Raw genomic sequence first — 18,186 nt, forward strand, 5'->3', positions numbered from 1 at the left:
GGCATCTCCTATCTCTGACTCATTCTGTCAATCTCTCTCTGACTCATCATTTTTCCTGCCCCTCACTTATTTTCAGATATGGCTGCTTCCTTCTACAAATCAATTTATCTTCATTGTGTTAAAGGTGTTTCCTAAGGATGTGTCCATATTCCAGCCAGGGGGATTAAAGGTGTGTGATTCCACCTGAATGGCACAGACCTAGGAGGTCTTTGGATGTGGTCTGTTGCTGGACGAAAATTCCTCTGTAAGACGTTCTGTTTTGGAGGTCTCAGCACTCTTAAATGTCACCCCTTCATGTTTATGTTGCTATTCACTATTTGTTGGTGTATTGAAGATGGAGCCCAGTATAAAGTTCTACCATGAGCTTCATCCCTAACCCAGATACCACCTATCTTAATACAGTCACAGTGCCTCTCAACCATAGGAATATGTTTTCAATTCACTTCCCTGATTTTTAGTTGTATCTTTTGGCTTGATATTGTTGTTGATTGGCAGGAGTTTTCTGTGTATTCTGGATTGCAGATCTTTAGCACATGGGAGAGGTTTTGTGTTGTCTTGCATCCTCTCGTAACTGTTCCTTGATGTATGAACTTTTTTATTTTAATAAAGTCTAATTTATCATTTTTGTGTTTTATGATTCATCATTGATTTTTTTAATTCCCAGGTAAAACTCACGTCATAAAATTAATCATTGTAAAGTAGACCATCTTACATTCCTTCAGAATATGGTGCAATCACGTCTATCTAGTTCTGAGACATTTTTATTACTACATAATGAAGCCTGCACCCACTAAGCAATCACTCACACCCACCCCAGCCGCTGACACCAGTCTGTCTGTTTGTAGTCTATTGGCTTTTCTATGCGGTTACTTACTCAGCATAGTTGGACAAACGGAATCATACAGGTTCTGGCCTTTTGTATCTAGCTTCTTTTAATGGGCATACTGTTTTCTAGGTTTATCTACACTGTAGTATATACCGTATACTTTGTGACATTTTACTAATAAATAACATTCTGTTGCACGTATCGTATATTTACCAGAGATTGTTTATTCATTCCCTGGTAAACTTCAGGCTCTTCCTCCCTTTCTGCTCTTGTGAATTATGCTTCACAAACAATTCAGTGTTTGAATCGAATTTTTAGTCAAGTAGACATGGAATTGCTAGGCTCAGTTTTGTTTCTGGAAAGACTTTTTGCCCTGGTAAGATTTGAAGTTAGTTGGTCCTAGCAGCTCAGGCTTATAGGAATCCTACTCAGGAAAGGATTTTGAGTTAAAGACCTACTTGGATTATAGAAAGAGTGTAAGGCCTGCCTCAGCAACTTAGTAAGAATTTATCTAAACAATTCACAGAATTAAAAAGAGGACAGGGACTACAGTTCAGAGATAGAGCGTGTTCCTAGCATTAGCAAGGCCCCAAGTTCACTTCCTATCCAGGAAAGGCCAAAGAAGGGAAGTAGGAAGAGGAGGAAGGAAGTGTGAGGCTAATTTCCGTCTCTGTCTCATTCTTACCTAATTTTTAGGATTTGAAAGATGTCTTTAGTCTTTAGTTTAACACTGCTTCTGCCAAAATGCTCTTCTCTTGACCTTTGTCACTCACTAAAATAAGCTTTCATGACCTTTGTCACTGTGGTCATTTGGATATGGTTGGCCCAAGGAATGAGTGGCACTAGTACAAGGTGTGGCCTTATTGGGGTGGGTGTGGCCTTGTTAGAGGACGTGTGTCACGGGTGGTGTTGGGGGGCTTTGAGACCCTCCTCCTAGTTGCCTGCAAGCCAGTCTTCTGTTTGCCTTTGGAACAACATGTAGAGCTCTTGACTCCTCCAGTGCCATGGCTGCCTGGACACTGCCGTGCTTCCCACCTTGATGATGCTGGACTGAACCTCAGAGCCTGTAAGCCAGCCCCAATTAAATGTTCCCCTTTATAAGACTTGCCTTGGTCATGTGTCTCTTCACAGCAGTAGAAACCCTAACTAAGACAGTCTCTGACTAGAGCGTGTTCTCCTGACTGCTGTCTCTCACTAGAGCATATTTTTTTACCTCAGTCCCTCTAGGATATGTTCTCCTGACCTTTGCCCCTCAGTAGAATTTCTCTTGAGATCTCTCTCACACTAAGATGTGTTTCTTTAGCCACTTTGCAAATTATTCTTTCGGAATTGACCTGAGACAATCTGATACTGATGGCCTGCCATGGTTTCTTTATTGCTATGCTTGGGTGTGTTGGATTTTTTTAACATGTGAGTTCAGTAAATTAACCTTTCTATTTCCCCTTGTCTTCTGTTTCTTTTGATAATTCCAAGGTGACAAGTATGGTTGCTTAAAGTTGTCTAGAGTGGAGCTAATGGTGTACTGCACATTTTCAGTCTATGTTCTGCTTTTGATTTTATGAAGTTTGTGCCTCTTCTCCTTTCTCCCCCACACCTCTGTTTCTCTCCCTTTTTTCAAGGCAGGGCTTTTCTGTGTAGCCTTGGCTGTCCTGGAACTTGCTCTGTAGACCAGGCAGGCCCCGAACTCAGAGATCCTGAGACACTTGCCTCAGGACTTCCGAGTGCTAAGATTAAAGGCATGTGCCACCACCACCCAGCTGATTTTGTGTAATTTCTCTTGTGGTATCATGTCCTAATATTTCTTCACTAGCATATAAATTGCCATTAACCTCACCTACTATCTCCATCTCAAATATTAGCTTATAATTCTGGAATTCCAGTTTGCCCCTTTATGGAGTTTGTAATTCCCTAATTAAAATTCTCAAACACACACCCTTTCAGGGGCTCAAAGAGGATATTTATTTTTTCATTTTACTTTGATTTTTAAAGGATTTATTCAAATACACTTTCTCACTTTTTGACAGTTCCATATATCTATATAATTTATTCAAATCTGTTATAATCAAAAAGGTAGATACGTGTAGTTAGTATAACAAAAGTTATATTTTATTATGCGGAGTGTCATCACTCAAGGTTCACACTCTAAATTCCTACCTGTGTTCTTCAGCCTCTCTCCCAAAGGCTGACCAGCTGTGTGACATATCTTAGCTGAAGATCAGATCCACTTTCTCAAAGCTTCTGATCCGAGGGTCAGGATCCTAAGGGACACTTCTCAGCCGGGCACATCAAGGTGCCATCTCTCTCCAGATTGGTCTCTGCTTATCTACTGTCCAGTGAGCATCATAGGATTTTAGGACTGTGTCTGATTATTGAGTGAGTGCTGTCACTGGATTTTGTTCATCAGGTGCAGCCTTAGTTGTTAAGATTTTTTTTTTTTACATGTCTAAAAGTCATTTTTTCCGTGCTCCTTATAGAATCAAACTTCTTCCACTTACCCTCGCCCACCCCTGTGGACACGTCACTAAAAGCTTCCCAGTGTCATACATGGATGGGTGGGTGGGATGGATGGATGGATGGATGGATGGATGGATGGATGGATGGATGGATGGATATACCCATAGCTGTTCCCATGGGAGTGGATGTGGAGCTATCCCCTAGGTTGTGGGTAACTCACCAGTGACTGTGACTGGAGACCATGACACTCCCTCTCACATTAGCTAGATGTTCCCAGTAGCTCCTTGAGAAGGCACAGGATTCCTGAGCACCATTCCTGGGCATCCATGACTAAATCTATATATCTATATAATTTATGTGCCCAGTCCTGTACAGTGTCTGCTGGCAACTACAACTGCTGTGACTTCATGAGTCAATAGGCACAGCATGCCCAGAACACAGTGTCCACAGCCCTCCTCCACATCCTCTCACTCTCATTCTGCTGCTCCATTTTCCTTAATGTCCCTGAGCCTTGGGGCAGGTGATATGCACCTCAGTGCTTGAGCACTCAGTTGCTCCTTTCTGAAGGGAAATGGAATAAGAGTAGATCTAGGAGCAGGGAGCTGGGAGGAGTGGAGGGAAGAGAAACTGTGGTCAGGATGTACTGTATGAAGAAGAATCTTTTTAATATAAAAAAAAAAGTCACTTAGAAGTGTCAGCATCTGCACTCTGCATTAACAACTTCTGTTCACTTCATAAAGCTTTACGGACCATGTCTTAGAACAATCTAGTCTGTGCCTAGATAAACAGGTATCTGAGAGAAAGCTTGACAACCGTCCATTTACTTAAACAACTGTACTGGCTGGTTTTATGTCAGCTTGAGGAAAGCTAGAGTCATCAGAGAGTAAGGAGCCTCAATTTAACAAAATGCCTCCAGGGGCTAGAACAATAGCTCAGTGGTTAAGAGCACTGACTGCGGGGGTTGGGGATTTAGCTCAGTGGTAAAGTGCTTGCCTAGGAAGCGCAAGGCCCTGGGTTCGGTCCCCAGCTCCAAAAAAAAGAACCAAAAAAAAAAAAAAAAAAAAAGAAAAGAAAAAGAGCACTGACTGCTCTTCCAGAGGTCCTGAGTTCAATTCCTAGCAACCACATGGTGGCTCCCAACCATCTGTAATGGGATCTGATGCCCTCTTCTGCTGTGTCTGAAGACAGCTACAGTGTGCTCACATACATAAGATAAATAAATAAATCTTTTTTTTTAAGTGCCACCATAAGATCTGGCTGTGCACGAGTCTATAAGGTATTTTTCTTAATTAGTGATGGATGAGGGAGGGTTAGCACTTTGTAGTGGAGTCACCCCTGAGCTGGTGATCCCTGGTTATATAAAACAGCAGGCTGAGCAAGCCATTGGGAGCAAGTCAGTAAGCAGCACTCTTCCACAGCCTCTGTCTGCATCGGCTCCTGCCTTCAGTTTTCTGTCCTGCGGGAGTTCCTGCCCACACTCCTTTTGATAATGAACTGTTTTATGAACTGTTCATTTTTTCCTCCCCAAGTTGCTTTTGGTCATGTAATTTCATCACAGCAGTAGTAACCCTATCTGAGATACCAGCCATGAGCCTTTGACTAGGTCTACAGCACTAGGCATGAACTCTGTCCTGTGGAATAGGCCTCATATCTAGTCAGAACATAGTTGTTTGCTCTCATATAATAGTCATGCCAATACTGCACTAGGAGGGAGATCTTGTCTTACAAACCACTATTAAAACATACAAGGTCTACAGCAGTTAAGAACACTTTTGGGTTTTCTCCCTGGCTATCTACATAGAACCTTCCAGACACATGAAAGCTAGTCATCAAGGGGAAGGCCATTTCCACTTTGGTTTTTTCCATGCCCTGCAACCTAAGTGTTGTATATTCACCAATGGGGTATTTCCTTTTAGACCTGGCAGGAAGCCCAGAGCAGCACATACAGCAGTAGCCTGTATTGTTTTGTCGGCCACATCTGGTACTAGGATTTTCATTTGCTGTCTCCTGGATTCTTGAATCAGCATCACCCACTTACACAGAGTGGCTGGTTGAAGGCATAGACTAGCCTTCCCCTACCTCGTCCCTCCTCTCCACTGCTCTTCCTCATCCTTGTTAGCCTCACTACCCCAGCACTCCTCTCCTCTTTCACATCACGGTGTTTTGTATCCCACTCTCCTGAAGGGCACCCCATTGCCCTTTTCTAGCTTTATGGTCTCTACGGACATTCCAAATTAAACATGGGATTCTCAGTTTGGAAGCTATGATCCACATATGAGAGAAAGCATGTGGCATTTGGTTTCCTGGGCATGGATTACCTCCCTTAGTATATTTTCCATTTCCATCCATTTTTCTGCAGTTTTCTTTTTCTTTACATTTAATTAAATCTCATTATATATTGATGCTATATCCACTCATCAGTTGTTGAGCACCTAAGCTGATTCCATTTTTGAGCCTTTGTGATAGGGCAATGATGCCAAGGATTACCAGTATTTCTGTAATACCATATGGACTTCTGTGGGTATGTGTCCGAGACAGTGGCAACCTGGGGCATGTAGGAGTGCTAGTTTTACCCCTCTGAGAAAACTCCAGACTTACCACCATAGCGTTTGTGTCAGTTCATACTCCTACCAACTGTGTAAGTACTCCTCTTTCTTAACATCGTCACCGGCTTTTGGTGCCACCTATTTTCTTCATGGAGTAAGATAAAATCCCATTCCTTCCGCAGTGAGTATGAATCTCACAGTACTTTTAGTCTGGTTTCCCCTGGTGGAAATGCTAACACTACACATTTACGAGTCTGTTACCGAGAACCAATCCTCTGTCCATTTTCAGACTTCATTTTCTTGACCATAAGTACAATCGCAGTATTGTTTTTGATATGTCGTTTCTTGGTTAGGTTCAGTTAAGTTCATTTACTTCATGAATCATATGCTCATTCTTTACATATAATAAATGTAACTTGCAAATGTGCATATGATGTATACGTGAGTGGGCTCATCTGTGTAAGTACAGGCATATGCATGCAAGGTACTATGATATCAAAGGATCGCCCCAGATGTCAGTCCTCACTTCCACCCTGTCTGAAACACGGTACCTCTTCTGCTATCCACTCTGCTTATGCCAGGCTAGTTGGCCCTCAGGCTTCCATGGGCCTTCAGGCTCTACCTGCTGTCTTACGTGGGAAAACTGGATTCCAGATGCATGCTACTGCCCCTAGCTCCATGTATTCTGGGAACCTGAACTCAGATACACAGATTTGCATGGCAGGCACACATCCATCACTGCAGCCTGATGTCCAGTGAAATTTGTAGAGCAGAACAAGGTGTCTGTGTTAACATTAGTTGTGGATACATATAATACATTTGTCTAAGTCCAATTATAACAAGAATGAAGCCTAAATTCTATGTTAAGGTATCAGAATAAAGAAGACTATTTTCTGTTCGGTTCAGTGTAAAACTGCTCTAAAAACTATAGCCAAGCTCAATGAAGTGGCACAGCAGCAGGCCCACCTCCTCAGGACACTAAAGGAAGGGAATCATTTGAGGCCGACCTTGACCTACATTACAAGTTCCTGTCTTTTATAAGTAGAGAGGCAGGCATCGTGGCTTATGTCTATAATCCTAATACTTAAGAGGTAAAATCAAGAGGGTCCATCTTTCGCCACATGGCAGATTTGAGGGCAGTCTGGGCCTCTGTGAAATGCTGCTTTAAAAAGAAAAACTAATAATTTAAAATCTATTGAGAGAAGGGTTAGGCGAGAGATGGCGAGTGGAATGTGAAGAACATATGTAGAAAAGGTTAGAGAGGCCACTAGGATGGTAGAGGCAGGAAAGCCACAAATTCAAAGCCGTCTGCATAAAGTCCCAGCAAGTAAGAGCGAGGTGGGGGGGGGGGGGGGGGCAGGAGAGAAGGAAAGCCAGAGGCGAACGTAGAGAGGAGGTTGGGCAGGGATGCAGGGATGCCGTGATGCACTTTCTGGGGGACAGAGTCATGGCAAATTCTGTCACTTGTGATTTTGACAATGCTGCTGCTTTCTCCCAATATATCTGAAAGCAGCTTTTTCAGAGGGAAAGTCTAATTGACCATCTTAACAAAATTAATAGAACTTGTGCTTTTCTCCTGGGAAGGAATTTGGGAGCTATTTTCTCTGAATGTATCGCATGTGGTATTCATCCTCATAGAGTTGGCATTCGGGAGATCATATAAGTAGGTACCAATGCTTATTAAGTTGATGACTCAGGGCAAACTTTGAAGAATTTGTGAAATCAGGGGGTTGTCTGGACAAACAAAATTCACAGGAACTGTGACACAGCATGAGAACCAGCTTCATTAATGATTGTCACTCTGTCTCTTATGTTTTGAAGCTGTTTCTCTGTGAAAGTTTATGAAAAGTAACATTTGCTTTAATAATGATAAACAGAACCGAGCATGTGACTCAGTTGCTGAAGCCATTGCTTCACATAAACCAATTCCTAATTTTGATCCCCTGCACCCCATAAATCAGGTACAGTGCCATCTACCTATAATCCTAGCACATATGGATGGTAACAAAAGGATGAGGATTTCAAGATTATTCTCAGCTACATCTTGAGGTAGAGGTCAGCCTGGGTTACCCTGCCTTAAAATAATTAATAGTTAAAACAAAGATCAGCACATGTACATATGCCATGTGAATAATTAATGTGCTATAAGGACAAAACATTTGCGATTACTGCAGTAGCAGGTCTGTGTCAAACCTTGTGAAATGTTTAAAGCAAGACTTCTTCAAGCTGTGTTGTGGTGTATGCCTACTGTCTTAGCCCTTGAGGCTGAGACAGGAAAACCGTGTACTCAATGACTGCTTGGCTTATATAACAAGACAGTTGTCTAGGAGGGAGGGAGGGAGGGAGGGAAGGAGAGGGAGGGAGAGAGGGAGGGAGGGAGGGAGGGAGGGAGGGAGGGAGGGAGGGAGGGAGGGAGGGACAATAGCAGTGCCAAAAAAGAAATCTTGATTGTGGTTCATTCTTGAAAAATATCAGTTATTCTAAATCTAGGACAATATGCTAAGAGCCATTTACAAAACAATACAAATTCTCCACATACTCAGACCCAAATCCGACATTGCTATACAGTTGGGCCATTTTAAAAAGAATTTCTTAGCCAGGCAGTGATGGAGCATACCTTTAATCCCAGCACTCTGGAGTCAGAGATAGGAGGATCTCTATAGAGGGAGTTCCAGGACAGACAAGGCTACACAGAGAAACTGTCTCTCATTCATTCATTCATTTCTTAAAGAAAAAGAGCACTCGCTCTTGCAGAGGGAGGACCCAGGCTTCTTTCAGGCCTTTCATTACAATAGTATGTTGTTTGAACTTTAAACATTCTATACTCTTCTCTCAAGCCTCTCCTGGCTTTTCCATGCTGTCTTGACCCTTGGATCACCTTAGCACTGATACTCACTAGCACTCTCCATCGCCTGGCTGTTGGTGGGTGATAGTGTATCTTACAGTCTGCTGAGTTCTATAAGTCTTATCAAAGACAAGAGAAGCCTTTGGCCTTATGACAATGTGCTAGAGTTTTCTTAAGGAAAACTGTTATTTTTACAGTAGTTTGGAAGCATGGCAAATTCATGTTATCCTTCTTTAAATGCATTTATTTTATTAATATGTTTTCACCCTCCGTCAGTCTGCTCTTTCCTCACAGTTAAATAACTTCCTCATCACAGATTCTTCTCGGTGCCCATCAGATTTGATCTACCCGAGATGCCACATTATGGATAATCTAGAAGTCATTTCATTTTGCCTTGTAACCCTGTCCCTACAATTCAGATGGTTCTCTTGCGTCTTCTACCATGTGTGTGCCCCTGTCAGCCTGTAAGTCAGCCATCATGACTATACATGTGCATGCATATGTGCTGAGCATGCCTGGTAATCAGAGAACAGCTCTCAGTCACCCTGCTGCACAGCAAGCTCCCTTTCTCTACTGAGCCTCCTCCTCCTCTCATGGAGTTAGTCCTCTCATGTCTGCCCTTTGCTCAATCCTCATACCTCAACAATAATTCTAAAACATCAATAAAGTGTGTTCCCATCTGCAATCCCAGGATTCGGGAGTCTAAGGCCTGGCTAAGTTGTGATCTCCAGGCCAGCTCCTTTCTGAAATAGGCAGACATTAATGAGCATACGAATCATCCAAGGTTCTAACTTGAGATACAGGTTTCTAAACCCTGCCCTCCAGGATTGTGATCAAGGAGGTGTAGACTGAAGCCAAAGGATCCTTATTTTTAACAACCCCTAATAAAAATTACTCAGGACCACATTTTGAATGGAGAATGCTTTACAATCTCGTATGCTTCAGTAGATCCTACTATCTTTTCCATGCTAGTTATTCAGATGCCTTACCATCTTCCTCTTCTGACTTATCCTTCATACCAACATTTTGAAGTTGGGGCTAGACCATGCCTTGTAGTGCATGCCTATAATTCCAACACTTGGAACATGGAAGAATCAATGGGCTACACATAAGACTGTCTCAATTTCTTTTAAGCATCCCAATCAAAAGCATAGCTGATGATCAATTAGCACATACTTGCTTTTGATTATCAAAGTAAAGGAAAATGTGCAGAATCACTGGTGAACAGCTGCTGTCCTAAACCCCAGTTGTTGTCTTGCCACTGCAGGCCTGTATACACTCTTCCTACCCCGAGATTCTCCAAGCCTACATAGAGCCCAGCAGCCAACACAGCACATCCTAACACTAAATCTTAAACTTCTTGGGGATGATGATGTCATTAATACACAAAGTGGAACTGGCTTTAGTGGGGAGGATATTCAGTTCAAGTTATAAGATGGCATGCTCACAAAAAAAGTTCATTGAAGCAGCCTAAAGCAAGTACAAGACTGATAGCTGCCCATTCTCCAGGTCTGGCTGCTTATCAGAGCCAGAGCCCTGTCAAACTGTAGTTTAGCCCTAGCCAGGATGACACTCAGTGTTTTGTAACATTTTCCCAAGTGACTGAGAGTACAGATTTTGCCTAGTGTTGAACATCTAATAGACAGTTCATGTTCCTAGCATGATCTGAAAGAGTAACCACGGATGTGCCAGGGACTATAATCCACCTCCACTTCTATCACATGTATGTAAGTCCACTTCTTAGAACATAGTTCAATCTGTCCTGGTAACAAAGGGCCTGATTTCCAGGAGTTCCTGTGAAGAGAGACTCCACAAGAGAAAATTCTACATTTAAGAAAAAACACACAGGCTGGGCAGTGGTGGCACATATCTTTTACCCCCACACTGTATGGGCAGAGGCAGGTAGATTTCTGAGTTCAAGGCCAGCCTGATCTGCAGAGTGAGTTCCAGGACAGCCAGGGCTACATTGAGAGACCCTGTCTCAAAAAGACAAAAAATAAAAGAAAGGAAGGGAGGTGGGGGAAGAAGGGAAGAAGAGGAGAAAGAGAGGGACAGAGAAATAGAGAACAAGACAAGACACATAACATAAAAAATAAGTGTGGTCATCTGTATATTTTGTAAATCTTAAGAGAAAAATATTAATTTGCATGATCAAGTATAATTTGAATTAGTGTTTGAATGTGAAATATACATATTAATCAGGTTCTGATTTCCTGTGAATCATTTGTGCAAATGTTTGAAACAAAGGAGGAAGAACAATTGTATAAACTGTTGTATCATGGGTTAGTCATGAGTCACGTATTGTATAGTGCCTTACTCATCAGTTACTAGCGCCTTTCTATAAGGAAAAGATCACTAACAACAGGCAGCAATTGATTGTGAAACTTGGAATACGTACTACTGTAAGTAGAAGAAGCCTTTTAAGCCAGATTGGGGAAAATTTAACCAGAGCAATTCAGTTTGTTCAATTAACTTGTTCAAAAAAAAAAAATCACAACATTTTATTCTTTAAAAACAAAGTTATGGGCTGAAAAGATGGCTCAGTGGTTAAGATCACTGACAGCGGGGTTGGGGATTTAGCTCAGTGGTAGAGCGCTTGCCTAGGAAGCCAAGGCCCTGGATTCAGTCCCCAGCTCCGAAAAAAAAGAACCAAAAAAAAAAAAAAAAAAAAAGATCACTGACAGCTCTTCCAGAGGTCCTGAGTTCAAATCCTAGCAACCACATGGTGACTCACAGCCATCTGTAATGGGATCTGATGCCTTCTTCTGGTGTGTCTGGACAGCTACAGTGTACTCATATATAATAAATAAATAAATCTTAAAAAAAAATAAAACAAAGCTATATTCTTTTTCCACTGGAGAGGCTAACATTGCATCTCAGTGGTACAGCACGCGCTTACTTGCTTACCATCAGGTGGTGCATACAAGGCCGGAGAGAGCTGGGGATGGGAGTGGCACAAATATTTGGAAGATTACACACAGTTAAAAAGACATATGTCCTCAAACAGTAATGTTGTGTTTTTCATGAGCGGGATCAAGTTGTTGCATGTATTTTTGATACCTTAAAAGTAAGGCTTTTGGCTCATTTTACTATTTTAAAATCAAATACAGTAGTTGCTGTTATAAAAAAAAATTGAACTAAAACGTATAAGGTGGCAACTGTTATACTCTTTGGGCAATTAAAATTAGATTGGTAAGTTTTAGACTGCTCACTCTAGACCAAAGTTTACTATAGTCTGTAACTTCCCTCCACCTTTGCCCAGTCCACCTCTCTGGCACAGGCAGAAGACTGCACTTTGAAACACAAAGCAACTTGTCAGTTGAATTTATTCACCCAGGGTCAGTTCTGTGAAAACAAAGTCGAGGCAATTGTTTGATATAATTGACTAAGGAAACTGGTTTTACAGGATCGGGTTGTAGAACTTACTTCGGTTGCATATTTGAATGTTTCTAAAGCAACTTAATAGAGTAAGATTGCAGTGACATCACCATGGTTTTTAAAGAATGAATATCTGAAGAAAAGAAAAACACACCAAAAGGAGGAAAAAGTTCCAAAAGTTTTCTTTTCAAAAGCTCCTGAGTTTTCTTTCACTCCCTGTCTACCTCTTTCCACTGCCTGTTTGTTCATTCCCCATCTCCATCTCATGCCAGCCCTTCCTTCCCTCAGGCAACGTGTGTGTGTGTGTGTGTGTGTGTGTGTGTGTGTGTGTGTGTGTGTGTGTGTGTGTGTGTCCATCCGTGTCCCCTGTGGTTGGTCAGGTATACAAATAAAAAATGTGGGTGACCAACCTCTGAAATTCATATCTAATTAGCATTTTATATTTTCTTGTACTGTTATTCTTATTATTAATAATGACTATATTGATTAGTCCTTTTGTTAAACTCTTTTTTTGTTCATTTGCTTGTTTGGTTGGTTTTTTTTTTTTTTTGTGACAGGGTTTCTCTGTGTAGCACTGCTGTCCTAGAACTCACTCTGTAGACCTGTCTGTCCTCAAACTCAGATCCAGCTCCCCCTGCATCCCAAGTGCTCCTAGGATTTAAAGGCATGCATCACCGCCCAGTAATCAGTCATTTTTCTAACTTCTAAATGTATACAAATGTATTTAGCTTTTCACAATAGTTAATGCGCAAAAGAGTTTGGTGCGCTCTGGAATGTGGTACGTCACTCAGTGCAGGCCTGAGGCCCTGCGTCCAGTCCCCACTGTCGGAAAAGTCACTCAAGAGGCTAACACTGCTGTAATGCTAGAGCATTTTCAGTGGTCTCAGTGTATTGTCAAGTTTTCTGCAGTTTAATGAAATGTGTGTTTTTCCAGCTTGACAGAGCCAATTCACTGTTAAATCAGAGTCAGCAACCCTACAGATACCTCATAGAGTCTGTGAGACAGAGGGATTCCAAGATTGACTCACTGATGAAGTGTACTGCTCAACTTGAGAAAGATGTCAGGTAAACCATCTACACGTCTTCTATTAAAATAATAAAGACATTATATATGCTGCTGTTTAGTAACTTGGATTGTACTTTCTAAATAGTTTAGTTATGAGCATAGTCTTAAATACAAGGATTCAAACTTAAAAGAAGTGTGGACTAGCTCACTGGAAAACCTGCCGTGTGTGCTCCCAAGGACCTGAGTGTAGATCTCCAGAACTTACATGAATCCAGACTCAGCAGTGCAGGTCTGTAGGCCCAGTGCATGATGGGGAAGGAGACAGGAGGACCCGGAAACTGACGGACCAGCTATGGTGGCAGAAGCAACTGCAAACAAACAGACAAACCTGTCTCAAACTCTGCGTGCAAATGCGCATGGGCACACCTGTACTCCCACACTATCTATCTTCTTATCTAGTGTTCATATTAGCCTTGTGACCAGTTGGCGTAGCAGGGAAATCAGGCTGTGCTCACTAGCACAGCACTGCCGTTCTACCAGGACAGAGCCAGCTTGCTCTTGACCGCTTAGATTCTTTACTGAGATGTGGGCAGCCAGGAGGGAAGGACTATAAGCAGGTAGCATTTGTAGAGTCAAAATGGCTTTTGAAGCAGATCTAGTTTACACAGTTACTTAGCACATTCTGGGCTTATCTGCCTCTCACCCTTTATGTGATGTAACCAAGAATGACCTCAGTTTCAGTCAATAGATTTCTCTTTAACATCTTTGTTTAAAACTGGTTCTATGCTGGCGTGGGGGAAAAAAAAAAAAGCCTATGAAAACATAGTTACTTCACTTTCTAGAGTCCTTTCTAGAAAGTCTAGAGTGTTGGTTTTTTGTTTTTGTTTTTGTTTTTTTAGTTTTTTTGTGTGTGGCCCTGGCTGTCTTGAGATAACTCTGTAGACCAGAATCCTCAAACTGAGAGATTTGCCTGCCTCTGCCTCTCAAGTGCCAGAATTGAAGTACAACAGCTTAGTCATTCCCGTTCTTTAATCTGTTCATTTAGAAGTCCGGGGTGTGTGTGTGTGTGTGTGTGTGTGTGTGTGTGTGCGCGCGCGTGCATCCGTCTGTGTGTGTGTCATGCTTAACAGCGAGCACCCTTATCTTACAGTACCTATTTTTAGTTTCTTTAAATAGGAAAAAATGATAACTACAGGTTGAGAACAGGGTTTTGACTCATGAGTAGTTAGTTATTTATCTTAGTTATTAAATTTAAGATTGATATAAAAAATTCATTTTCTGAATAACTGTTAAACCACTATAAATGTGAGTGTGTGTGTGAGAGAGAGAGAGACAGAGACAGAGACAGAGAGAGAGAGAGAACAGGTTTCCTAAGATGTACAACCAAAAAAAATTGAAATTATTCCTTCTTAATTCTGAAGTATAAGTGTTCTTTCTACACAAATCATCTTTCCTCATTCCTACCAAAATAAATGTTCCAGGACCTTATGTGTGTTCTTAATCGTGATGTGATAAAATAAAGTCAAATATATACAGTTAACATCAAAATAAATAAAAGCTTATTTCTAAAATTACTGGATAAAGTTTATTAAAGTATTTCTAACAAATTAATTCAACTAGTTAATGGATTTCACAATAAGTATGTCTTCCAAACAGAAATTATATCTTGTCATCTACTAAGCATGTCGTTATGTTAGGGAAACTGAGGACGAAACTGAAGATGGAACTTTTTCTTGTTGTGTTATATTTATTACAGTTGAAATTTTATAATACTATTATTTTACCTTAATAATCTTGGAGAACAGATATGTAAAAACCTAGAGAAAAATACCTCTTACTTTTGCATTGGAATAATTTTTAAATACTAATTTGCTAAGAATCAAAGTACCTGGAAATGTTTAACATAAAAAAGTAGCCGTTAGAAAAGATTACATAGATAAATTCATCTCTTGAAAAAAATATATATAGTTTGGCAAGATTTGATTCACTGCCTCCCTCCCTACTTGGTAATTCTGAAGTCTTGGCCATTATGTCATACTGCCTCCCAATGTTCTGGTAATGGATAACTTCTCCTTAAATAGCATAACTAAGAAAGAAGCTTTGAGTTGACGAAATAACAGATGTATATGGTTATAGTTTTTCTCATTAAAATATTCCATAATAAATGGACTTTTTTCATAAGTCTTAAGGGCATACTGGACAGGCTAGAGAAATGCACAGGAGTTGAGAGTGCACTGTACTTGCAAAGAACACAAATGAGTTTAGATCCCAGGACCCACAAGGATTTGCTCCCAGCTGCCCCAGCCCTGAGGGATCCTATGACCTCTTCTAGTCTCTACAGTGCCTAGTGTACACAGACCACACGAATACCCACGCATACATGCATACTTAAAAAGTAAGGAGAGTAAATCTCTTTCTAAAGTTGAAGGATACATCCTGCTGACTCTGTAAATTGGCTGTATGAGTTCTAATGTAGCAGAGGGCTTCTCTTTGAATGTTCTCTGTCTTATTATCTTATCAAACTTTCTGTAACAATAAAACATTCCTATATCTGAACTATCCAGTATGATAGCCACTTCCCACATGTTACTGAGAAACAAATTTCTTAGTTCAACTTAAATTAATTTTCACACTAGCTAATGACTATGGTATTGAGCTATACAGCCAGCTTCTTCATCTGTGAGGGTGGTATTAATTTCCCTAATTTATATGGTTATTCTGAGGATTAATATACAATTTTTATAATATATGTACCATAATATCTAAATATCATAAGTGATTGCCATGGCTGGTATTTATCTAACTCTTGACAACTCAGTGTGTTGATAATTATCTTAGAAATGAGAAATAGCATTTCTCAGAATGTTGGATTTGGGAATGACTGTAACTGCAGCAACAGTAATCATGAAGCTGGTCACTTGTGGGATGAGATACCAGAGTGTAGTTTTGAAACAGGGTTTCACTGTGTAGCCTTCGCTACTTAAACCAGGCTAAGGCAGGTTGTTCTCTTTTTTTGAGTTTTGTTCTAGAGCTCGCAGATCCACCTACCTGCCTTTGCTTCCTCGTGTTGGGATTGAAGGTATGTGCTACCGTGCTCAAATTACCAAAATAGTGTTTCATAAATTCATAATATATGTTAACAGATTCTGAACTAATATTTGATGGGATATGATACCTTGCTCCCAGGTAAAACATTGTGAAAAATCAAAGTGTGATTGTGATATTAGATAGCCTGCCTCCATAATAAATGCTAAGGTGTGGCAGTATTCTTCAGAAGCCAGTTGCAGTGCTAGAGACATGGCTCAGGACAGAATGCTTTCTGTGCAAACACAAAGACTTGAGTTCAAATCCAAGTACACATCTTAACAACAACTAAAAAAGAAAAAAACTAGGTGTGTCCATGTGTACCTTGTAATCACTGCTGTGGGGATGCAGTAAGGAAGATCACTGGAGCTTGCTGCTGCCCCAGCTCCAGGTTTAGTGGGAGACCATCCAAGGGAATACAGCAGAATGAGAGGAAACCTTATCTCTTCGTGTGGCTTCCACTTAGGCACATAACACTGGCCCATACTCTCTCTGTGTGTCACTGTCTCTGTCTCTCTCTGTCTCTGTCACACACACACACACACACACACACACACACACACCCACACACACACCCCAAATTAATAAGTTTCAAGTTCTTGGTCATCCTCAGCCATGTAGGAGCTTGAGGCCCACCTGGACACATGAGACTTTGTCTTAACCAACAAAGAACTGAGTAATTTCATTATTTTCTTTAAAAATTAAATAACACCATACTACCCTTAACCCTTACAAGTTTAAATATTTACAGTTGATTCAGGCAAGCATTCTACCACTGTGCCATACCACCAGACCTGTTATATACAGTGTGCTTGGTATCCAGAAGGTTAGAGTAAATATGTACTGAAGTAAAATCATCAGAAGCATGTCGGAAAGCTCACTCACATTGAGATGGTGCTAGTAACTCCTCTGAATTCCCCTCATTAAAGTAGTAATCTATTCTAAAACCAGAACTCTCCACCACACCACAAGAGACAGTCAGTCTGGAAAATACAGTGTGATCTCTACTTTGGATCTGAGGGGATATGAAAAGAGAATAATTAGCATAAGTTTTCTTTCCCTGCAGTCAGCTCTCTGTTTATTCTTAACTAAGTAGTTAGAGAAGAAAGACTACATTGTCAACGTCTCTGGCTAAGCCAGACTATATTGATTCAGGAAGTTAAGGTACAATATATCAGGGATATGTTTTCATACAGCAGGTGAGACAGAGTCATAAACACGAATTTCTAAGTAATAATTAACAGTAAAGTGAACAATTACGGGTGTAATATACCACTCAAGATAGATGTGCTCGTAAGGAGATTTGTTTTGTAGCTTTATGAGTCACACATGTGAGCTTTATATTTTTAAAAGTAAGTTTCCACTGTTAGAAGCTAAGACTTTTGAAGACTAAATTTCTATATCCTATCAGTGCTGTCAGCACAGTGTATCATGTGAAATCCCATGTTAAAGGGAGTGTCCCTTGTGACTTAAATATGTTATAACAAGGATATCTCCAGATCTTCCAGTCACAGAAATGTGGTCTGAGGAGTCCATGTTGCTTGTGATAAACTGCTACCCTTCAGATGCAACACAGACACTCTGTGTTATCCCATGCACACGCCTCAGCCCCCAGTTTGGATCCCATAGTGGGTAGCTGTTTTGCTGTTCAATTGTGGAACACTTACTTTATTCTTGAAAAGTTAAGTACTGTATACAAAGCCTCTCTAGAAAATATCCCGTCAGGATCCTTTAATTACTTCAACAATCCATTCCCATTGTACTGTATTTTATTTAATGGGCTTATTAGTATGGGGAGGGGGGCTGCATATGGCAAGTGTCTAAGCATTGTATATATGTATAAGAACATAAACACTCCTTGAAAAGACCTAGTTCTGTTTACCAGACTTTACATTCATTTTGAGCAGTGCCTATCTTCAGATAAAATAGAAATAAATAGCTTCGAATTTGAGCATTTCAGAAATATCAGATGCTTGCCGTGCCTTAGAGCTGGTGGAACACCATTTCACTCTTTTCAACTGCTAGGCTTAGTAGGATCCCTGGCGCC

The 18,186-nt window shown here is 40.8% G+C and overlaps 1 protein-coding gene across 20 annotated transcripts in view; it reads left to right on the forward strand.

Moving 5' to 3' along the window:
- Nucleotides 1-18,186, forward strand: part of Pibf1 (progesterone immunomodulatory binding factor 1) — a 170,005-nt gene that overhangs the window by 121,490 nt on the left and 30,329 nt on the right. For 17 of the 20 annotated variants that reach the window (XR_015638045.1, XR_015638049.1, XR_015638048.1 and 14 more), the window contains 1 exon segment: nt 12,984-13,114. The exons of the other annotated variants lie outside the window; for them this stretch is intronic. Coding sequence is in view for 6 of the 17 variants with exons in the window: in XM_087585838.1 (XP_087441964.1) it covers nt 12,984-13,114 (131 nt within the window). In the remaining 11 variants the exon portion in view is untranslated. 20 annotated transcript variants of the gene reach the window in all.

This window comes from Rattus norvegicus, chromosome 15 (genome assembly GCF_021556685.1).
Source record: "Rattus norvegicus strain SHRSP/BbbUtx chromosome 15, alternate assembly SHRSP_T2T, whole genome shotgun sequence".
NCBI classification, from domain to species: domain Eukaryota; kingdom Metazoa; phylum Chordata; class Mammalia; order Rodentia; family Muridae; genus Rattus; species Rattus norvegicus.